This window comes from Anabas testudineus, chromosome 18 (assembly GCF_900324465.2).
Source record: "Anabas testudineus chromosome 18, fAnaTes1.2, whole genome shotgun sequence".
NCBI lineage: Eukaryota > Metazoa > Chordata > Actinopteri > Anabantiformes > Anabantidae > Anabas > Anabas testudineus.
The window spans coordinates 21,684,786-21,705,089 of NC_046627.1; the positions used below are offsets into that span (position 1 = coordinate 21,684,786).

General features: G+C 36.6%; 1 protein-coding gene across 2 annotated transcripts; it reads right to left on the reverse strand.

Annotated features, from left to right (window-relative positions):
• Nucleotides 1-5,985: 5,985 nt before the first annotated feature.
• On the reverse strand, nt 5,986-20,101 carry LOC113157521 (macrophage mannose receptor 1-like). 2 transcript variants are annotated; one of them, XM_033326563.1, is made up of 5 exons: nt 8,934-9,007; nt 8,360-8,409; nt 7,523-7,915; nt 6,985-7,335; nt 5,986-6,737 (listed from the first exon to the last, which is right to left on the reverse strand). In XM_033326563.1, the coding sequence occupies exons 2-5, from the start codon at nt 8,391-8,393 to the stop codon at nt 6,391-6,393; spliced, it is 1,125 nt and encodes a 374-aa protein (XP_033182454.1). In that variant the 5' UTR covers nt 8,394-8,409; nt 8,934-9,007; the 3' UTR covers nt 5,986-6,390. The 2 variants fall into 2 exon arrangements, with proteins under 2 accessions (XP_033182454.1, XP_026208856.1); XM_026353071.2 differs by lacking the exons at nt 6,985-7,335; nt 7,523-7,915; nt 8,360-8,409; nt 8,934-9,007 and adding exons at nt 18,613-18,951; nt 19,165-19,566; nt 20,001-20,101.
• Nucleotides 20,102-20,304: the final 203 nt, after the last annotated feature.

Consider the following 20,304-nt stretch of genomic DNA (forward strand, 5'->3'; position numbering starts at 1 on the left):
CACACGAGAAAGAACAGGTCGGGTAGAAAACTCAGGGTGACAAGGGGACAGGCAGCAGATGGATAGTGTATCTCTCAGGAGAGTGTGAGACAATCTGGCAAGTTACCTGCTTAAGAAGAGTTGAAGCAGCCAATGATTAGACGAGGGTAATTAGGCCAGGAGGAGTAAACCGGAAGCTGATTAAATAAGGAAGTGAGGGGCAGGCAGACAGGAGGAGCTGGAAAGTAGACTGCTCTCAATAAAATATTCAGGTAACATATCACTTTTAATTTGAATATTAAAATATAGACATTTCATCAGACGCATCTCTGTATAACAAGAAGTAGCCTACATATTATATCAGTGATAAAAGAGGTCATTTACTGTATTTCAAAGTAAAAAAAAAAAAGGTGGAGGGAAAAGCTGATAGTCAACATGTTCTGCCTTCTTTATTTAAAAAAATAGCATCATTTATTTATGTAATTTATAGTTATATTTCAAAATTATTATTATTATTATCATTGTTTATCCCTTTTTACTGGTTTGCACATTCCAGTCATTGGAAGTAATAGTAATGACAAACTAGTGTATGTCATTTTAGACAGACACATGTTGCATTTCAATGGTGAAGTATATCTTATACAAGAATGACCATCACACTTGTGAAATCATGGCTACAGTAAAATAGGAGAAAGAAGGCAGAAGAGTATTAATATTGTAATAGAGCAGTTCCATAAGTACATGACATGATGCCTACATATTAAGAAAGATGAGGCAGGAACAGTAGGTGTAACATTAAATATGATTAATAGAAGTTATAGCTTTGACTTACCCACATACCAGGTCCATTCTTACATGATTAGGATACTTTACATCCTGCCCCAGGTGAACCAAATACATTCAAAGACTTGCATTCATGATGTCCTACAGGAAGTCGGTGCAACATCAAGAGAGCCCTCTGCAGCTAGAAATGAAGCAGTGCATCTGAGAGATCCTACAGCTGGCTCCAGCCCACTCTGAGCTACCGTTATACTGAGCTGTTTTTGCACCTGACAGAGGAATGATGTATGTTTCACTGTGTATTAAAGGAGAGCACTGTGTTTGTACAGGATTGTATGGAGTATCCTCTTGCTCCACAACCAAGATTAAGCAGCTGCTGAACTGGCAGTGAGCTGAGACCGGACACCCAGGATGATAAAAAAATAATGTCTGTCTAAGATATCTGTGTTTTGTTATTTTTCTTTCTGTATCAAGACTTTGTAATAGCCAGGTGAAGTCAATTGAGCTTGTGCAACTCAGTTGTACTGGTTTGGCTTCTTGCTCAAGTAAATCCTACTCAACCAAGACTTGCATCAAACTCTGTCTGATCTAATTTTTCTGACAACTTGGTCCTTCGAGCTGGATGCCAAGATTTCCTCCTTCGTCCAGAAAGTGGGACTGCAATCCGTGCAGTGAGGAAAGTCCTTTCAGAACTTTCCTTAGAGAAAAGTCCTCCAGCTAATTGCTGAGAAAGGGTGATGGCATCCTTACCACAGTGAAGCAAGACAGTCTGAAGTATCGGGTGAGTATATGAGAAAACCATGAAGAATAACAAATAACTTACTCAGTGCAGCACGTAAAAATTGAGAAAAAAGTTCACGGTAACGGTAAGTGTGTGTGTGTGTGTGTGTGTGTGTGTGTGTGTGTGTGTGTGTGTGTGTGTGTGTGTGTGTGTGTGTGTGTTTGCTTAAGCAAAATATACAGATCAACAGACAAAAAACTTCGATATTTGAGAGTGAATGGTGGATATTCAACAATGTCCTACTAAAACAACAAGCAGCAGAAAGCTAACGGTGACAACAAAAGCAATGTTCACACTAACAGGGTCAGTTGCTTAAGCGTTATGCTACATAAGTTAACTGAATGTCAGAAGGGGAGTTAACAGGAATTAGACTAAAAGGAGAAAAGGAACTGAGAGATGCTAAATATATAATAAGATAAGATAAGATAAGATCTGTTTATTTGTCATATGCAAAAAATGTACATAGTACAGTGTACAATGAAATGCACTGATGTACCTGCTTCCTTTTACATAGTGAAACAAAACAAGTGGAAATCAAGAACAGAAACCTTTCCGAGTACCTTGAGGGGGAGCTTAAAGTCTCTTAGTCTTCTGAGGAGAGAACAAACACTGTCTGGCCTTTTTCACCATGATGTTTATGTTATAGGTCCAGGACAGGTCTTGAGAAATAGACACTTCCAGGTATTTGAAAGAGTCCACTCTCTCCACTTCAGAGCCATTTATGAGTAGTGGGTGGAAGACCCTCTAAAGTGTTGGTTTTGAAGAAAAAGTAGTGAAATGTGAAGATTTAATTAAGGGACATTGACAAGTGCGAGTATGAAAGACAAAAAGAAGTTAAAAAAGGAGATCATGACAATTGGGCCAGGCTGACTCTTCCCTTAGTCCTTTACTCTCTGTCACTGACATAGAACCTGAGGTTTGGACCATGTGCAAAGCAACTGGAACATATTTTCCCGAGATAAATAGATTTATTACCAGCTATGTGCCGACCATAAGGAGAATAATTTTAACAAGGAGGATATTCATAAGAAAAATATTGCAGCATGATGATGATTTGTCTCCTTCAGGAAACCAGCTCTCTGGTGTGTTTTACCAGACAGGACAGCACACAGAAGGCAGGAACAGAGACAGAGCAGGTCACAGAGGAGGAAGGGGCAGAGGATAGAGCTGTGGAGGAAGGAGGTGGCCTCAAAAGAGAGACAAACCATGTCATGCATGTGGGGAAAATTGGCCACTGGGCAAAAAATTGCAGGTTCAGAAAAGACGAGGACAGCATGACTAGATCAAGAACCAAAGGTCAAACACACACACACACGTGTTTGATGTGACAAAAGAGCATGTAGATCTGTGATCACTAATGATAATGTGTCTTATTTAACCTTGTCTTAGGAGAAAATACATACAGTGGCAAGAAAAAGTATGTGATTACATGGAGTTTTGCATGAATTTGTCATAAAATGTGCTCCGAGCTTCATCTAACTCACTTCATCTAACATGGAAAGCATTGATATTTTGTTTTGTATTTGATGGAGAAACCAGATGAATTGAATATGATTTAATCAACAGAGATTACAGTGGCTATTTCAGAATGATTCTAGTTCTATTTAAGCCACTTCGGAGTTCAATCTAAATGTTTATTTCTTTTACCACTACATTTGAACTCAGAGGACCATTACTAGATTTTATTTTCATTATACATTTAAGTTAATTTGTGAATTATTACTGCAGTAATAACAACATTACTACTGAAAATCTTTACATTTTTCAAATTATTTAAAAGGCAGCAAGGAGGCTGGAATCTAAACACTAATGCTGACATCCTAAAACCATCGCTTAGTCCTTCATGTGCATTGTGGAATTTAAAAACAAAAACAAACATGTCCAGTAAATCTGCTGGGAAATTGATTAACTTTTGGATGAGAGTGGATACGCAGGGGCAGCCTGTGATCTTAATAAAGAAGAAGAATGATTTTATGGAAATATTTAGGCTTCCCATGTATCCTTAATAAAACCACTGATGTGGGAGTTTCCTTGTGAGATAAGCGGAGGAAATGGATAATTGGTAAACCATATCCACCTCACCTGACTTTTTAGTTGAGGTGAATTGCTACAAGTTTACAAACTCGTCAACTGATTCGGACCAAAGCAAACAAATTAAGGTGTGAAAGCACCCTAAGAAATTATTTGATTAACCACATAATTTTAAGTCACAAACCTAAAGTAAAAAAAAATAATGTTTATAAGTTCTGTCAATACAACTTAACTTTAAGTTGCACTAGCTTGGAAATACAAAACTTAAATATGTAGGTTAAATTAATAAAAATTAAGCAAAACAATTCTCCCAAGTCTGAACAAGAATACTGGTTTAAACAAGATGCGGTTTAAACAAAATCCTGACAGCATCTGTATGTGATCACAAAACCAAATCCATCCATCTCTAAATCAAATGTTAAGCCATGGGTTAAACCATGTCTCAACAGGAGGGATGGTACATATGATAAATCAGGTATTTAACTAAATGGCTAAATGGTTCCCACAACCAAAACTTCTTAAAACTAGCAGAGACTAAGTTAAAATTTTCATTTTCATGCTTACTCGTCGAGGTAATTTAGGTACATTTTAACAGCAGTGGGCTCCATTAACATCAGTACTGATTTTAAAATCTATAACTTCTCTTTCTTCTCTTAGCAGCTGTCTTTTCATTTTATCCTATTCAAATATTCTCCAGGAACAAGCTTGTTACGATTCCTCCCTCTGCCCCTGTCTGTTATGTTTGGTTCTGTGTCTCACCCTCCTGCCACACACCCACATATGGACTTCCTCTACTCTCCACTCTCACTCACCGGACTTATTGACTCATTCAGTTCAACTGTGCATCCCTCCACTTTATAAGCTCCCGTCCGTCCTCTGCTCATGGCTGGTTTGCTGACTTTCATGCTCACTCACCCTGACTTTCATGTCCTCTCATGCCGACATTGATTCACCTCTGGTTAGTTCGTTTGCCGATTCATTCATGCTTCACACTACTCCTTCACTAATCTGGTCAGTCTGTTTGTGCGTTCGTTTGTTTGTCAGTGAGGCACCTGTCTGTTTTTGGTTTGTAGGTTTTGATTTGTTTGGTCTGTGTTTATGCAGCATTTTTAGTTGATACTTTGTCCTGTTAGTTTTGTATGTTTGTTCCTATTTGCCTGCCTTGCGCAGTGATTTTGGTTTGTCACTTTGTACATTTAGTTTGTTAGTTTCAAGTCCGCCTTAGTGCAAGGTTTTTTGTTGGTACTTTGTCGTCGGTAGAGTTTTAGTTAGTTTGAGTTTTCGCCTGTGTTTCCACAGTGTTGTTATGTTGATACTTTGTTAGTTTGTGTTAGTTCCCTGTGTCCCCTGCCCTCCTTTTTGTTAATAAATATCCTTTTGTTCATACCCGTTTGGTCCTCGTCCGTCCCAGTTTGTAACAAAGCTGCCATGAAGCTGCTTGAATGTCAGCATTTGAATACTGAAATATAAAGGTACCATAATTAGGAAATGGTTTATAGATGGCAGGAATATGATTTAGAAAAAACAACAGTGGAAAACACTTCCCTGTTTGAGTTGCACTTCTGGCTGCCACATAGCTTTAGTCATTAAATTTTACTATTAATGTAAAAACTAAACATTTCATTGTATTAAAATTGGACTTGTACCTCTGAGGTTACCTCTAATTCAATAAACACAATGTTCTTTGTATGTAAGGTTTGCTATCACTTGGCACAGTGATGGCATGGGTATATTCCAAGATGACAATGCCAGGATTCATCTAGCTTAAACTCTGAAAGAGTGGTTCAAAGAGCATGACACATACTTTTCACACATGGATTGGCTTCCACAGGGTCCAGACCTTAACCCCATTGAGAATTTTTGGGATGTGCTGGAGAAGATTTTGTGCAGTGGTTTGACTGTCCCATCATCAATACAAGATCTGAATAATTAATGCAATTGAAATGATGCAACAGCAAATGTGTACTGTAGTCAAAGCTAAAGGTCCAACAAAATATTAGAGGGTGTGACTGTGTATGTTTGATCAATTTTGGGGATCTGTCATTTCATTTTTTTTCTGATATTTATGTATGTTTGATCCAAAACAACTATGTAAGTATGACCTTGATCCTCTTGTTATTTATGATGTTTATGAAAAGTTATTTCCTTTGAGCTGTTTTCTTTCTTTGAGTTAATGTTCAGGTGTTGTTGTTTTACTGGACAACAACAACAAAGTGACAAGTGATCAGTTTAAGTAACAAGTGTCATCAACTATTAGAATGAAATCAGGAGTTTTTTCTGATTTGTTTGTGTCAAAGAGCTGCAAATCAAATACAAGTGATTTATGACATGACAACAATATACAGCAGTTAATGTTTAGTTAAGTTTAGACACAAACTCAACCAGGTTAGGTTAAGAAAATGAAAGAATGTCACCATGGTTTAATAGTTTATTCACGTCCAACACTCACAAATCACTGTGACCATCAAAGACGTTGACTTTACATATTCAAACCATAACACCATCACCAGATCTTAACCAACACTTAGGAAATACAAACATGTTCCACTAATGTATGACAGAACAATCACAGCAGTTTACTGTAGATAAAAACTTATAAACTATATTATATAACTGGATAAATGAGATTAATTCACACTTTCAGAAAAACAACTGGTCACTGTCATCATTGAGGTTGAATCAGAAACAAAGAGATGTCACTAACACACATCCTACACATCTTTAGTGCAGCTGTTATTCAGTTATTTTATTTTAATTTCTCTTTTCTTAAACTTGTGATTACTACATATCATTTGCTACATATACAGTTTTAGAGTGTTTTAATTTTTAGAACAGATGAAATTAAATGTCTCATTATCAGGTTTTTTGAACCACTGATTTCTTCCTCCTCTCTCCATGACTGCAGACATGTCACAGTCATCACTCTCTACACCTGAAGCCCAGTTAGTGTAGTTGACGACCTCATCACTGACCCAGAACCAGAAATCCAGAGTGCAGGTGTAGCGCAGTCCCAGCCAAACAAATTCAGTTGAGGCCTTCTTGACTCTCTCTTGGATCCATCTCTGCTCGTCCAGGTTAGTGATGGAGACCAGGTCATAGTGTTTCTCTCTGCAGTAATTCAAGGCCTCCACCCAGGTCTTACTCTCATTGATCAGGATCAATTTATCTGTCAAACATGAACACAGAAGGTTCAGATACAACTGTACGAATATGAGATTTGATATGTTGAAATGACTCATTTTATCCTATTATTTAAAGTCTGGTAAAAAGATTAATTTCTGAAATGAATGAAGTAAATATATATAAACAAATATATAAAAATGTAAACAGCATGTGAATCACTTGGTTTTTCTGATGCTTCAATGAACCTTGTAAAGAAGAAAATTGTTTAGTTAGATCTTCATCAAACTCACCATCATAGCAGAAGAAGGGTTTTTTTTCATTACAATCAGCAGAGCTCCATTTTCCTGCTCTGTTTAACACAGTTGTAGCACATTTCTTGTCACTTTGTCCATCAACCAAATCTTCAACATATTCCCAGTTTCTGAAAGAGAAGTTTGTCCCATCTGACCACCTCCAGGTGTCTCTGAACACACCGATCCACAGATGATCCTCAGACATTATCGCTGTCTTAAATTCTTTGTCATCCAACTGATCAAGTCCACTGACCAGGTCTGTGTGATTTTCTCTGCAGTATCTCTGAGCCTGAGGCCAGGTCATCATAGAGCTGATCAAATGAAATGATTTGTTGAATTGTTTTGTTTCTGCAGGAAAAAAGTTGGATTTTATTACAGAAGTTACGAATACCTGTATCTTTTATTAGAAATTATATTTCAACCATATTGTTTAAGTTTGTAAGTACACAAAAAATAATACATGTAAAGAAAACATATGTTAGATAGGATGATGTACTAAAAACACATAACAGTGTTATTAGTCACATTTTCTTACCACTGTAGCAAAAAAATTGATGATTAGTGTTACAGGGGAAATCACTCCAGTTTTGATTTTGGTTTGACAGTTCATGTATCAACACACAGTTCTCTTGTCCTCTATAATCATTCGGCTCTCCAGAATTCCATCTTGTCTGATTGTCATTGAACTCCAGTCCTGGCAGAGACCAGTACCACCTCCTGTTGTCCTTTCCTGGGTAGCTGTGCAGACCAATCCAGGCTTCAGTCAGAGTCTCTGTAGACTTACGGAGTCTCTCCATGTCTGTCATGTTAGACACTGTGGCCAGGTCTGTATAGTTCTCTCTACAGTATTTCTGAGCTTCATCCCAGGTCTTATTCTCTCCAATAAAGTGGTACACATACAGGTGACATGTGAAGAAGAAACTCTGACCTAAAAACAGAGGAAACAAACACTTGTCACTTAGACTTCACTGTTTCTATTCCCATTCGTTTAACTAGATTATTCTACTTTTTATTGATAAAAAATGTGCTTTGTTTTTTTGTTTTGTTATTTGAATCCAGATTAATCTTTAGCTGTTTTCTTCCAGAAGAGGAGGGTGATATCAGGACATGATGTACAGTATAACACAACACGTGAATGAGAACAGTTCACAGGTCAAATAAATTTTCATTTATTGTTCTCATTAAAACTACTTTGTTTAAAGTGATGGAAAAATCAGACATATTCTTATCAACAGTCAGATACTTTAGTAAATTTCAGGGTTTATCAGCTTGTTGGAATATTTCACTCACTATTTGACTTGTGTTTTCTGTTTTCAGTTGTTTTATTTAAAATGGTAGTAGAGCTGCTGTAGATGACATTTAATCCACTTACCCATCAGAATGAACAGAAACGGACTCCACTGCATCTTTTCCTGCTTTCAACTGAAAACAAAGTATAATTAATTACTTACTTCAGTGCGATTGATTAATTGATTGATTTCACTGTTAGAATGTTGTTCTGAAATGTATCTGACATCCAAAGACACATATTACAAAACAAAACATTTCATTAACCAACATCACACATTTTCTTACACTGATCACAAACACCAACATTTATCACGAGACCTTTGAAACGTAGCTACAGTACAAACATTCAGTGTTTAGTCACTGAACTTTACTGAGAACCAAACTCCGATTCAGCAGTTTGACTGAATTGTTGACAGATATTTGTTGAACTCGTACACACACACTCTCAGTACAATCAGATTTGATTAATGATTCACATACAGGAATGAATTTCAGCTCTTGAACTTGTCTGTAAGTAAAATACACATAACTCTCTGCAGCAGGTCTGAACTATAAACACACACAAACGTATATAATAGAAATATATATAGTTAGTTACAGTAACATTTACAATATATATTGTTGAGATCACTATTCACCACAAACTGTTAACTTACATCTGGTCTTTTCTTCTATCTTCTCCTTCGCTCTGATGCTTCTCCTTGTTGTGCTGATCTAAACTGTACATAACTAACATCTCTATAAATATAGGTTGGTGCTCTCTTCCTGGATGAAACATTTGAATAATATTATAATATGGAGTTTTTAGATCTCAGTCAGATAATGATACATTTACAAAAACAACAACATATCACATGAAAACATATGGAACCAACTGGGGACAGGATCTTTTTTAAATGTTACAGTCTCTTTATTGGGGAATGACTGAGTTTACTTGTTTTGTTCTTTGCATACTAAGTATCCTTAACTCCTCCCTAACTAAGATGAAATAAATCACTAACTATTTTATTACAGTGGATCCTACTAACACATGGTTATTCCCCACTATTTTTATTTATCTCCATCTTATACGTCTATTGGTCATGTTGAGCCAGTACCAAATTTGTGACTCTATCCTGAACCAAATCTTTCTATATATATTTTTATATTTCTAACTAATGCAAATCCTGATCATTAGCTAATCAGCTGATGCTAAATGCCTGTATTATTTATCCTATTCCTGTTTTCATACATTCTCATATTTATTTGCAACAGATGGTGACATGTTGTGTGCACAGGTGCACTGAGAAAAGAATAAAGCCCTTTTTAGTTCAAACTGATACTTCCTTATCCTGGTTTCCTAGGAAAAAACCAGAGGGGCCTGTGTATCAATTGTACCTCTGTTGTGTGTCTCATATTTGGGTTGGACATCTTTGATCATTTTGATTGTGAAGATTTAAAAACTTAGTAATTAGGAATATCTGTGTGTTGTTCTGTGAAGTAGGACACATTTGTGTAATAAACCTATTACTGTCTGTTTAATAAACCAGTGCTTGAGTGTGATGAAGCTATTACAGTAGGCAACACTGATGTAGGTTTAAGGTCATGAGATGAGTTAATCAATGTTGTGGTGTATACCAACAAATTTAAAATATGTTGGTAATTTCTCAGTAATAACTATTTTTGTCATTGACTATCATAGGTTTGTAAGTTCTTCTTGAGTATGTCCAGTGTGTATCCTGCCTCTCACACAATGAGAGGTGGGATTGGCTCCAGTATTCCTGCAAACCATGAAAGGACAAGATGGATAAAAATGTACAGTGCTGATAATAATACAAGTAAAGAAAAACTATTGAATGAGGACATGTGTCTAAGCCTTTGACTTGTGCTGTAGAGAACATCTACTCAGGCCTCTCAGTATCATTTTGAGACAATAAAAGCAATAATAATAATAATAATAATGCTTTACTTTTGTTTTGGGGAAATTGTTGCTGAATTGTAGCTGCAGTGGATGACGGTGCTACTGTGGGGTGTGAGTGTTTTGTCCAAGGACACCTCCTCAACATGTAGCCTGGATGAACCATTAGTTGAGCCACTGACCCTGGGGAACATAGATGACTGCTCTACCAACTAAGCTACACATCTCCCCTGTACAATGGGTACATCACAGTTCCTTTAATTAGAGGCACTGCACTGACACTCACCAAGGGGAACTTGATAACTATCCCACCGGGTCAGCCCACACATTCCCACTACTACCCCTTCATCCACATTTAAAAGACACACAAAATTCACAGATCTGTTTATTTAAATTGCACCTAACTCTTCCAGCAGGCAAGACCCCAGGGTCTGAGCTTCAGGTGCAATCTGACTCCCCACGGAAACAGGAGGAGCTAAACGGCTGCGTTTGACGGCAACCAAGGTCGGGTATCACTGCATCACATGCCAGCACATTACATACATAGAGCAGTAGCGAGTGGCGCACTCATCTAAGCCCAGCCCTCAGTATCTACAGGAGGCATCAAGCTTCCCCTCTTCACACTGGAACTGCTACCCCCTACCTTTCTGTCTTCATCGCCAGCAGATATACAAACTGCGAACGACACCCTCCCACCTGAAACTGTTGTGAGCTTCAATAACAGAATAATCTCCTGGTGCAGCATCTACACGCCTGTTATCTACCTCAGTGTCTCTTTGCTCCATACAAACTAGACCCACCTGTATCCACTTACCCAATGACATTCAATTCACTTCCGTCTAAGGGTTTTCCCCTCCCCGATCATCACACTCTCCCACACTTCAAAATAAAGGACTCATCCTTGAGTCCCAAAAGAGACTCACCCTGATCCACTCACATCTCAAGTAGTATGTGATTATGAGCTGTTAGTTATAATCACTGAAATTAAAACAATAAAGGCTTTAGGTAGTTCACTTTACACATAATGCACACAGTATAAGAGAGTTTTACTTTTTTACTTAAATCATGAAAACAAAGTTTTTGACAATATTCTAATATTGTTTTGATAAAGTGTAAATTAAACAAACACGTGGAACAGATCAAATTCTATTTCTCAGTATCAGGTTTTTCAGACATCACAGTCACAGTTATCTCTATCTACACCTGAAGTCCAGTTAGTGTAGCTGACGACCTCATCACTGACCCAGAACCAGAAATCCAGAGTGCAGGTGTAGCGCAGTCCCAGCCAAACAAATTCAGTTGAGGCCTTCTTGACTCTCTCTTGGACCCATCTCTGCTGGTGAAGATTAGTGATGGAGACAAGGTCATAGTGTTGCTGCTCTCTTCCTGGATGTAAACATTTGAATAATATTATAATATGGAGGTTTTAGATCTCTGTCAGATAATGATCTATTTACGAGAACAAGAAGAACATATATGAAACATATGGAAACCACTGAGGACAGGAACATTTTTAATCTGTTACAGTTTTTTATGTGGGCAATGACTCAGTTAACTTGTTTTGTTCTTTGAGTATTAAGTATCCTTAACACCAAAGGCGAAATATATTATTAACTGTTTTATTATAGTGGTTCCTACAAAGACATGGTTATTCTCCCCTATTTGTATTTATCTCCCTGTGTATCATGTATCGTGTCATGTTGAGCTAGTACCTAATTTGTGACTCTATCCAAATCTATCTACAGGTGTATGTTTTTATATTTCTAACTAATGCTACTGATGACCAAGTAGCAAGGACTAAGGCGGCTGGTTAGTGTAGTGGTAACATCACCACCTCCCATGTGGGAGACTGGGGTTCAATCCAGTAGGGGTCCTTAGGCAAGACCTCCTTACGCTTACCCTGCCTACCATTGTACCCTACTTGTAAGTCGCTTTGGATAAAAGCTAAATGTAAATGACCAATAACTTGTTAGGCTAATGCTAAATACCTGTATTATTTACCTGTTTCCAGACATTTTATTATCAAGCTCCAACACACATGTGACCTGCAGGTGAACTGTGTAAAGAATCAAGTCAGCTTGTTGTTTAAAGCGATACTTCATTTACCTAGTTTCCTGGGAAAAACCCAGAGAGGCCTGTGTATCAGTCGTACCTCTGTTGTCTGTCTGATAGTCGGGTTGAACATCCTTGACCAGTTTGATTGTGAAGATTTGATAGTAAACTCCTGCATTTCATTTTAACCAGTTTAATGTGAGTCCTCAAGTTAAGAACCAAATTTAGCCCATATACTTAGATCACTGTTTCCACTATACAACAATAATTATTTAGGGGACCATTGAGTCATCATCCCGACATATCCAGCATAGGATAGAAAACACTGGTGTCTCATGTTAAGTGAAGTTCCTCCTGTTTAAACATGTAAGGTCCTTTATGATAAATGTGACACTGACCACATCAAGACAGTTGTCAGAAGAACCAAGGAAAGAAGAACATCAACATCTACTGGATGGTTGATGATGGAGGTGAGTCCAGAGAAAGGTTAGATCAAGAAATCAGAACACGTACTGTAGGTCAGCTTAAACTGTTTCAGTGGAACTATCTCAGTTTCATTTGTTCCTTTTTCTATTTAAAAACATTAAAGCTGTATAACCTTCTACTTTTAGTGATGTGTTTGTGTGTTGGAGTTTGATTTGAGTTGGTTTGTTTTCTTCTTTTCTTATTTTAATGTCTGACACTGCAGCTGCTGCTTAACTGCTCAACAGGAGGAAACACTGACGCAGGATTAAATCAAAAATACAAAAATACAAGTATTAAGGAAAATAAATGTTTTATACACAATAACCTTAGATAGATACAAGCTAATTAAAATGTGAAATATCAAATGTTTATTTATAAACCAAATCAAATCCTCTTTGAGTTAGACTATGCTGTGGGGGCAGCAACAGGAACGTTTCTTTTCTTTTTTTTTTTTTTTAAACCGTGTCCTGTCCGACAGTGTAGCATGTAACATGGAGTACTGGATGCTTTGTTGTGCTTGAAAGTTTTGCTTTTTCAAGTGGAGTATGTGTTTTTATCCAGGTGTTACTTCACTTAGTATACTTCACTTTAAGAAATGTTTCACAAGTCCCATTTGGTTTGTTTCATATCCCACATAATTTTCCTTTCAGAAGAAATGGGCCTGGATTCTTATGAGTTAAATACAACTAGGGTGGATTTTAACACAAACAGAGAGTCTGTACTAGATCTGACGATGGTGCCAAGTGTCAGGGTTGTGGTTTTTGGACCAAATTAAAAAGTTTAAGTTCAAGTTCAAACATCAAGATTTAATGTTAGAAATAGGGAAAGAGAGCTCTGCCATGAATTCTAGAAGATGAAAACATAACTTTGTCTGACGTCTATATGGATGAAAAAATAATAAAATGTCCACCCATTTAACTTTTTAATTTATTTTGTCAGATATCTTTTGTTCTGTTCATGTGTTGGTGTCTCCAGGAGTCTTCCTGTGCCACTGAGCGACTGATCCAGTTCTTTCTACATTTTCTGGCTGGATGCTCTAACGTCCTGCAGTGTTGAGACGAGGCAACCAAGAAGAAGTCCTTATTTACTACTGCCTCAGACTGTGATGTCTTAAGACATTAAATTAAAACAGTAAAGTTAATTATTTTCTGTAATATCAACTTCACTATATGTGTTTTTTTTTCTCTTTTTTTATGAAACATACTGTTTCATGTGACTGTCCTTTATATATCTGGTTAAAGTGAACTACTTTAATAGTTAATGTGTAAATGCAAGTTAAGATCCCACCATTGACTTTGTGTAACCTATATCACTAAATAATCTGCCAATAAAAAATATGTATTGTTAATTATTGTTATTGTTCTTACAATAGAATTGCAGCCATAGGTGGTGTGGGACTGAGGACAGCACACACAGAGACCATACAATGCAGACGGTTGGGTTATTTTTGAATCTTGTGCTCTGTTGAACTAGTTCTGGACATGAACTAAATACACCTTTACAGTTCATGTAGTTTGACTTGTTTATCATTCAAAATACATCACAGTATAGCATCAATACTGCATCATCTACAAGTCTACTGAGGAAGACACACTGTGGTAAAACTTCATGTGTGAACTATTTTGCGAGTTTGAATATTTTTCTCCTGAAAAAAACAAACAAGTGTTTGTCAGCAGAAAATTAGTTTTGTGTTAGACCCTGATCCTTACTCCTGGTCTCCTCTTCCTCATCCCCCGTTTCTGCACCACTGCTCTCACAGATGGTTCCCACCGTACTTCACCCTCTCTGCCTCCAGTTTCGCTCCTCGCAGGTGTGCACGTTCTTCACCACCTTTTCTTTCAAATGCGTCCTTAAACTTCTTCTACTTCCATTGATCCTGGTCCAAGGGCGAGTTGTGCATGCAAACAATAAAATATATAACTACATTAATTTTGCCTCACTGCCTTTCCTCTCATCTTTCCACCTTCCTGCTGTCTGTTAGCTCATCATGAACATGTACACTCAAACACTAAGGCCCCAGCTCCAACTGATATGTAGAAGTAACAAGAGACTGAATCTCAAGTTGACCCACTTAAAGGAATCAAAACAACACTCCTCAGTTTTCCCACAGAGATGAATAAAGTTAATCTTTCTGTACACCTTTAATTAATTAATTTTATCACTAAATAGATTCTAGTAGTTTTCTAATAGTTCATGATTATGTAGCCCCTAGTAGGCTTGTGCCCTATCCTGGCTATCTAAAATCTACCCTTCTGAACCTGACTGAGTATCTAAGATGATCTGTTCTATGTTTCCTACTGAGTTTGGGCACAGTGTGATTCAGATCTGCCAGGTACTCAGATTTAGGGTTCTCCGTATTCACTTCTCACTGGGTTCGGTAAGGAGACTGGCAGCAGCAACTCTACAAAGAGAGTGAAAAGAGCTCCATCCCACTAGAAATTCACACATACACACTTATGACAATAGCAAAAGGAATGTATTTAAAAAAATGTAACAATTACAGTGACAAACAATAACTTATTTTAGACCATGTACTAAAAAATAATGAGAAAATAATTAACACAACATAAATGACAATTCTTTTCAAGTCAACCCAAATACTCAGTTATCAGTTCTTATTCTTTTCTTGAGTTCCTTGTTGAAAGATTCCTTTAAACAGTCTCAGTTTCATTTGTTTCAATATAAAGCCAAAATTATAGCCAACATATCAAACGGAAAAAATAGAACACCTTTAATTACAGTAATTCACTAAATTCGAGGGAAAGGGTGAATTTCCCTCGAAGAGTGTCTCCTTTAATCTGGTTCCTACCACCGCCTTGGAGTGATGATCTTGGAGTCCTGACGAGAAGACTTCAGCTCCACGACAGCAGAAGAACTGTTCCTCAAACAAAAAAAAACAGCCTGCACACAAGCGTGCAGAACAATTATCAAAACGTCCAAAACCCTATTTCAGGCTCCAATAACTTTCAAATAAAATACAATACTATAAACAAAATATACATACATATACATAAAACACCTGGGTTACAATTATCTTTATGAGTCACTTTATGGAGTGTGACAAACTGAGTAGATCCATCCTACTTTGTAATCATCTGATCATTATTTACAATTTATACAATTATATTTACATAAATTAAAAAATAAAACTATCATCAGAGAGGAATTCACATTTAAGTTGTCAGTAATAAATCAGAGACAGCAGCATCCTCAGATTGTGTTAATCATTCTGAGCAGATAGAACCACCTCATGCACCAAACTCTATTCTGTACACTGGATGTTGAGCTGACTTCAAACTGTATTCAACAAAACTACAGTATTCATGTATTTGTGCAGTGTACTGTAAAGTGTAACCACTACATTTATTGTATTATTATGTTCCTGTTGTACCTGGGAGCACAGACACACAGTACGAGGTAGAAGATGATGTCTGCTGTTGTACTTTTATATAATAATCATTGGTTGTATTTCTATCTTAAACTCTAAAGTGACTACAGCAAATACAAATATTTCAAATTTATACAGGAATTATGTATAAGAGTAAATGTATTTACCGGTAGTTACTTTTCACTGTTGGGGCATTCTGGGTTTATGCAATGTAAAACAAATTAATAATTTCTTTAAACTATATAAACTAAATTAAACTAAACTAAAAACAGGAAGTTAAAGAGTGGAATCCTGACTGTGACAAAACAAAACAAATAAAACAGTTTGTTCTGTCAGCAGAGGGAGAGAACAGGATCTGGAGTTATTCACATATAGATTTACAAGAATTTACATGTGATGATCTCAACACGTCATGTTTGGTGAGGACTGATCTGTTTATGTAAAAAAAAACAATAGCAACAGCAGTTTGTTCAGAATTTAAAACGGGTTTTCTTATGTCAGCTCTATAGTCTGGTTAGTTTTAAAGGAACATTTGGTTTTGTAATAAAACACAGATCCACTTCATGGTTTAGTTGGTTTATTCAGGTTACATAAAACTTTGATGATCAGGAATTATACACATACAAAAACATATACACAAAGAAAACTAAATCAATTACACTTCAAGACAAAATCAAATATGAAAACTTCAGGAAATTACTAATAGTCACTATAATCTTACATGTAGTGATCATTTAGGTGTTCCCAAATAAAACAGAAAGTCTAAAGTTACTATAGTCAATTTAAATCATTTTAAAACTGCTACAATTGCATAAATATCTTTCAGTAAATCCAGAGAACAAACAAACACATCTCAACAAACTAAAAAAATATGGTGACATGTAAATGTACTTTACATGTGAAGTGAAATCTGTGTTTGTTACTTAGCATTACAGGGTTACATATGGTTTACAGTTTAGCAATATCCGTTATCTCTAAGTGTTAGAATATTTTTAAATAAGATCAATCCAAGGAGGATTTATAATACAGAAAAGTCGAACTTCTGAAAAGTCTGTTTATTTATTCACTCAATAACACTTTAACACTAATCACTGCAGCACTGTGGTGGTGTTGAGGTCTTACTGAAGACCAGGTTTCTTTGACAGCAGCCTGTTTTCTTGTCCAGAAAAGACTCTTCTGATGTCTCAGTGACTTGATACTAGAAATGAAGCAGCTGTTAGCTGAAGTCGTCTGTGTGTGTTGGCTCTCTGACTCCAGCCTCTCTCCAATTTAAATAAAGTTCTCAAACTTTTCTTACATCAGCTTTAAATGAGAATCTTCTTCAGGCTGACGTCATGACTTTCTGTGACTTATCCTCCATATGGAGGATGTTGAGACAAGACAGCTTTTTTCCTGTGACTGAATTTGTACCGACCCACACTGAGTGAAACACAGTATTTCAACTAGTAATGTAATTTTTTTTTTCCACTTTACATATATGATATTAGAATTATGCTTTATAAATTAAATAATGAATAGTTCACAATGTTCTAATTTGTTGAGATGCATCTGTATAAACTTCTTTAGAAGTAATAAATAAGAAATAACAAAAAGTAAGTCTCCAGTGTTTTAATTTTTAGAACAGATAAAATTAAATGTCTCATTATCAGGTTTTTTGAACCACTGATTTCTTCCTCCTCTCTCCATGACTGCAGACATGTCACAGTCATCACACTCTACATCTGAAGCCCAGTTAGTGTAGCTGGCGACCTCTTCACTGACCCAGAACCAGAAATCCAGAGTACAGGTGTAGCGCAGTCCCAGCCAAACAGATTCAGTTGAGGCCTTCTTGACTCTCTCTTGGATCCATCTCTGCTCTTCTAGGTTAGTGATGGAGACCAGGTCATAGTGTTTCTCTCTGCAGTAATTCAAGGCCTCCACCCAGGTTTTACTCTCATTGATCAGGATCAATTTATCTGTCAGACATGAACACAGGAGGTTCAGATACAACTGTATGAATATGAGATTTGATATGTTGAAATGACTCATTCTATCCCTTGTTAATAATGAAAATACTACAATTAGCCCTACTTTGATACCAATTACTAATTTAGAGAATTGCCACAAACTCCAAACTATTGAGAGAAAAAGAAATTATTTGAAATAAAAATGTACCTTTACTGTTGTACGGCTGGATAGTGTAGTGGGTAGGATGGTGAATGTAAATCAAGACATATTCAAATCACATCAACTTTGATTGTTTAGCACATTTAAAAACAACTGAGGTTGACCAAAGTGCTGAACATTTCTTTGAAAGCTTCAACAACAAAAATAAATAGACAAACTTTTCAAACTGTCTCAATGTTTTGGTCAAACTCTGTTTTTTCCATTTAAATACAAATATATTTAAAGTGCATCTCTCAAATAAATTCAACAGGCATCAATAACTAAATATATAAAAATATAAACAGCACATGAATCAGTTGGTTTTTCTGATGCTTCAATGAACCTCGTAATAGAGAAAATTGTTTAGTTAGATCTTCATTAAACTCACCATCATAGCAGAAGAAGGGTTTTTCTTCATTACAATCAGCAGAGCTCCATTTTCCTGCTCTGTTTAACACAGTAGTAGCACATGTCTTGTCACTTTGTCCATCAACCAAATCTTCAACATATTCCCAGTTTCTGAAAGAGAAGTTTCTCCCATCTGACCACCTCCAGGTGTCTCTGAACACACCGATCCACACATCACTTCCAGACTTCACACTGTTATCATCCAGCTGATCAAGTCCACTGACCAGGTCTGTGTGATTTTCTCTGCAGTATCTCTGAGCCTGAGGCCAGGTCAATGTATAGTTGATCAAATGAAATGATTTGTTGGTTTGTTTTGTTTCTGCAGAAATAAGTGGGATTTTATCACCACAGTGACCAAAAATACACAAGCAAACAAATAAAGTAAGACCTATATATATATTATTATTCAAATTATATAGTTTAAGTTCTTATATCCACAAAGAAATCATTTACATGTCCAAATAGAAAACAACTGTTACAAAGGATGATGTAGTAAAAACACATAACAGCATCATTAGTAATATATTCTTACCATTGTAGCAAATGAATTTCAATTTACCATTGCAGGGGTAGTCATTCCATTTTTGATTTGGAATTGAATTTCCTACCATCAACACACAGTTCTCTAGATGATTGTTTTCACCCTTATCATTCGGCTCTCCAGAATCCCATCTTGTCTGATTTTCATTGAACTTCAGCCCTGGCAGAGACCAGTACCACGTCCTGTTGTACTTTCCTGGGTAGCTGTGCAGACCAATCCAGGCTTCAGTCAGAGTCTCTGTAGACTTACGGAGTCTCTCCATGTCTGTCATGTCAGACACTGTGGCCAGGTCTGTATACTTCTCTCTACAGTATTTCTGAGCTTCATCCCAGGTCTTATTCTCTCCAATAAAGTGGTACACATACAGGTGACATGTGCAGAAGAAACTCTGACCTAAAACAGAGGAAACACTGCAGTGATGGAGCTGATAAAACATCATGACAAGAGATATTAATCATTACTTAGACTTCACCGTTTCTATTCTCATTCTAGTTTGTATTGATTAAAAATGTGTTTTTAAATGTATAAATGAATCCAGATTCATCTTTAGCTGTTTTCTTCCAGAAGAGGAGGGTGATATCAGGACATGAATGAGAACAGTTCGCAGGTCAAAGACATTTTCATTTATTGTTCTCATTGAAACTACTTTGTTTAGAGTGATGGAAAAATCAGACATATTCTTATCAACAGTCAGAGACTTTATTAAATTTCAGGGTTAATCAGCTTGTTGGAATATTTCACTCACTATTTGACTTGTTCTTTCTGTTTTCAGTTGTTTTATTTAAAATGGTAGTAGAGCTGCTGTAGATGACATTTAATCCACTTACCCATCAGAATGAACAGAAACAGACTCCACTGCATCTTTTCCTGCTTTCAACTGAAAACAAAGTAGAACAAGTACAAAGAACCCAAACTCTGATTCACCAGTTTGAATTGTTCGCAGACATCTTACACACTTACACATTCTCACACACACACACACACACACACACACACACACACACACACACACACACACACACACACACACACACACAGTATGTTCTTGTAAAAGAAAGAAACTCTCAGTACAATCAGATTTGACTAATGATTCACATTCAGGAATGAATTTCAGCTCTTGAACTTGTCTCT

Excerpts from the sequence above, each read along its gene's own strand:
- LOC113157521 (XM_033326563.1), bottom strand. The coding sequence starts at position 8,393 with ATGCAGTGGAGTCCGTTTCTGTTCATTCTGATGG. Across the intron at positions 7,916-8,359 it reads GTTTCTGTTCATTCTGATGG|GTCAGAGTTTCTTCTTCACA; the intron begins GTAAGTGGATTA and ends CTCTGTTTTTAG. Across the intron at positions 6,738-6,984 it reads ACCCTTCTTCTGCTATGATG|ATAAATTGATCCTGATCAAT; the intron begins GTGAGTTTGATG and ends CATGTTTGACAG.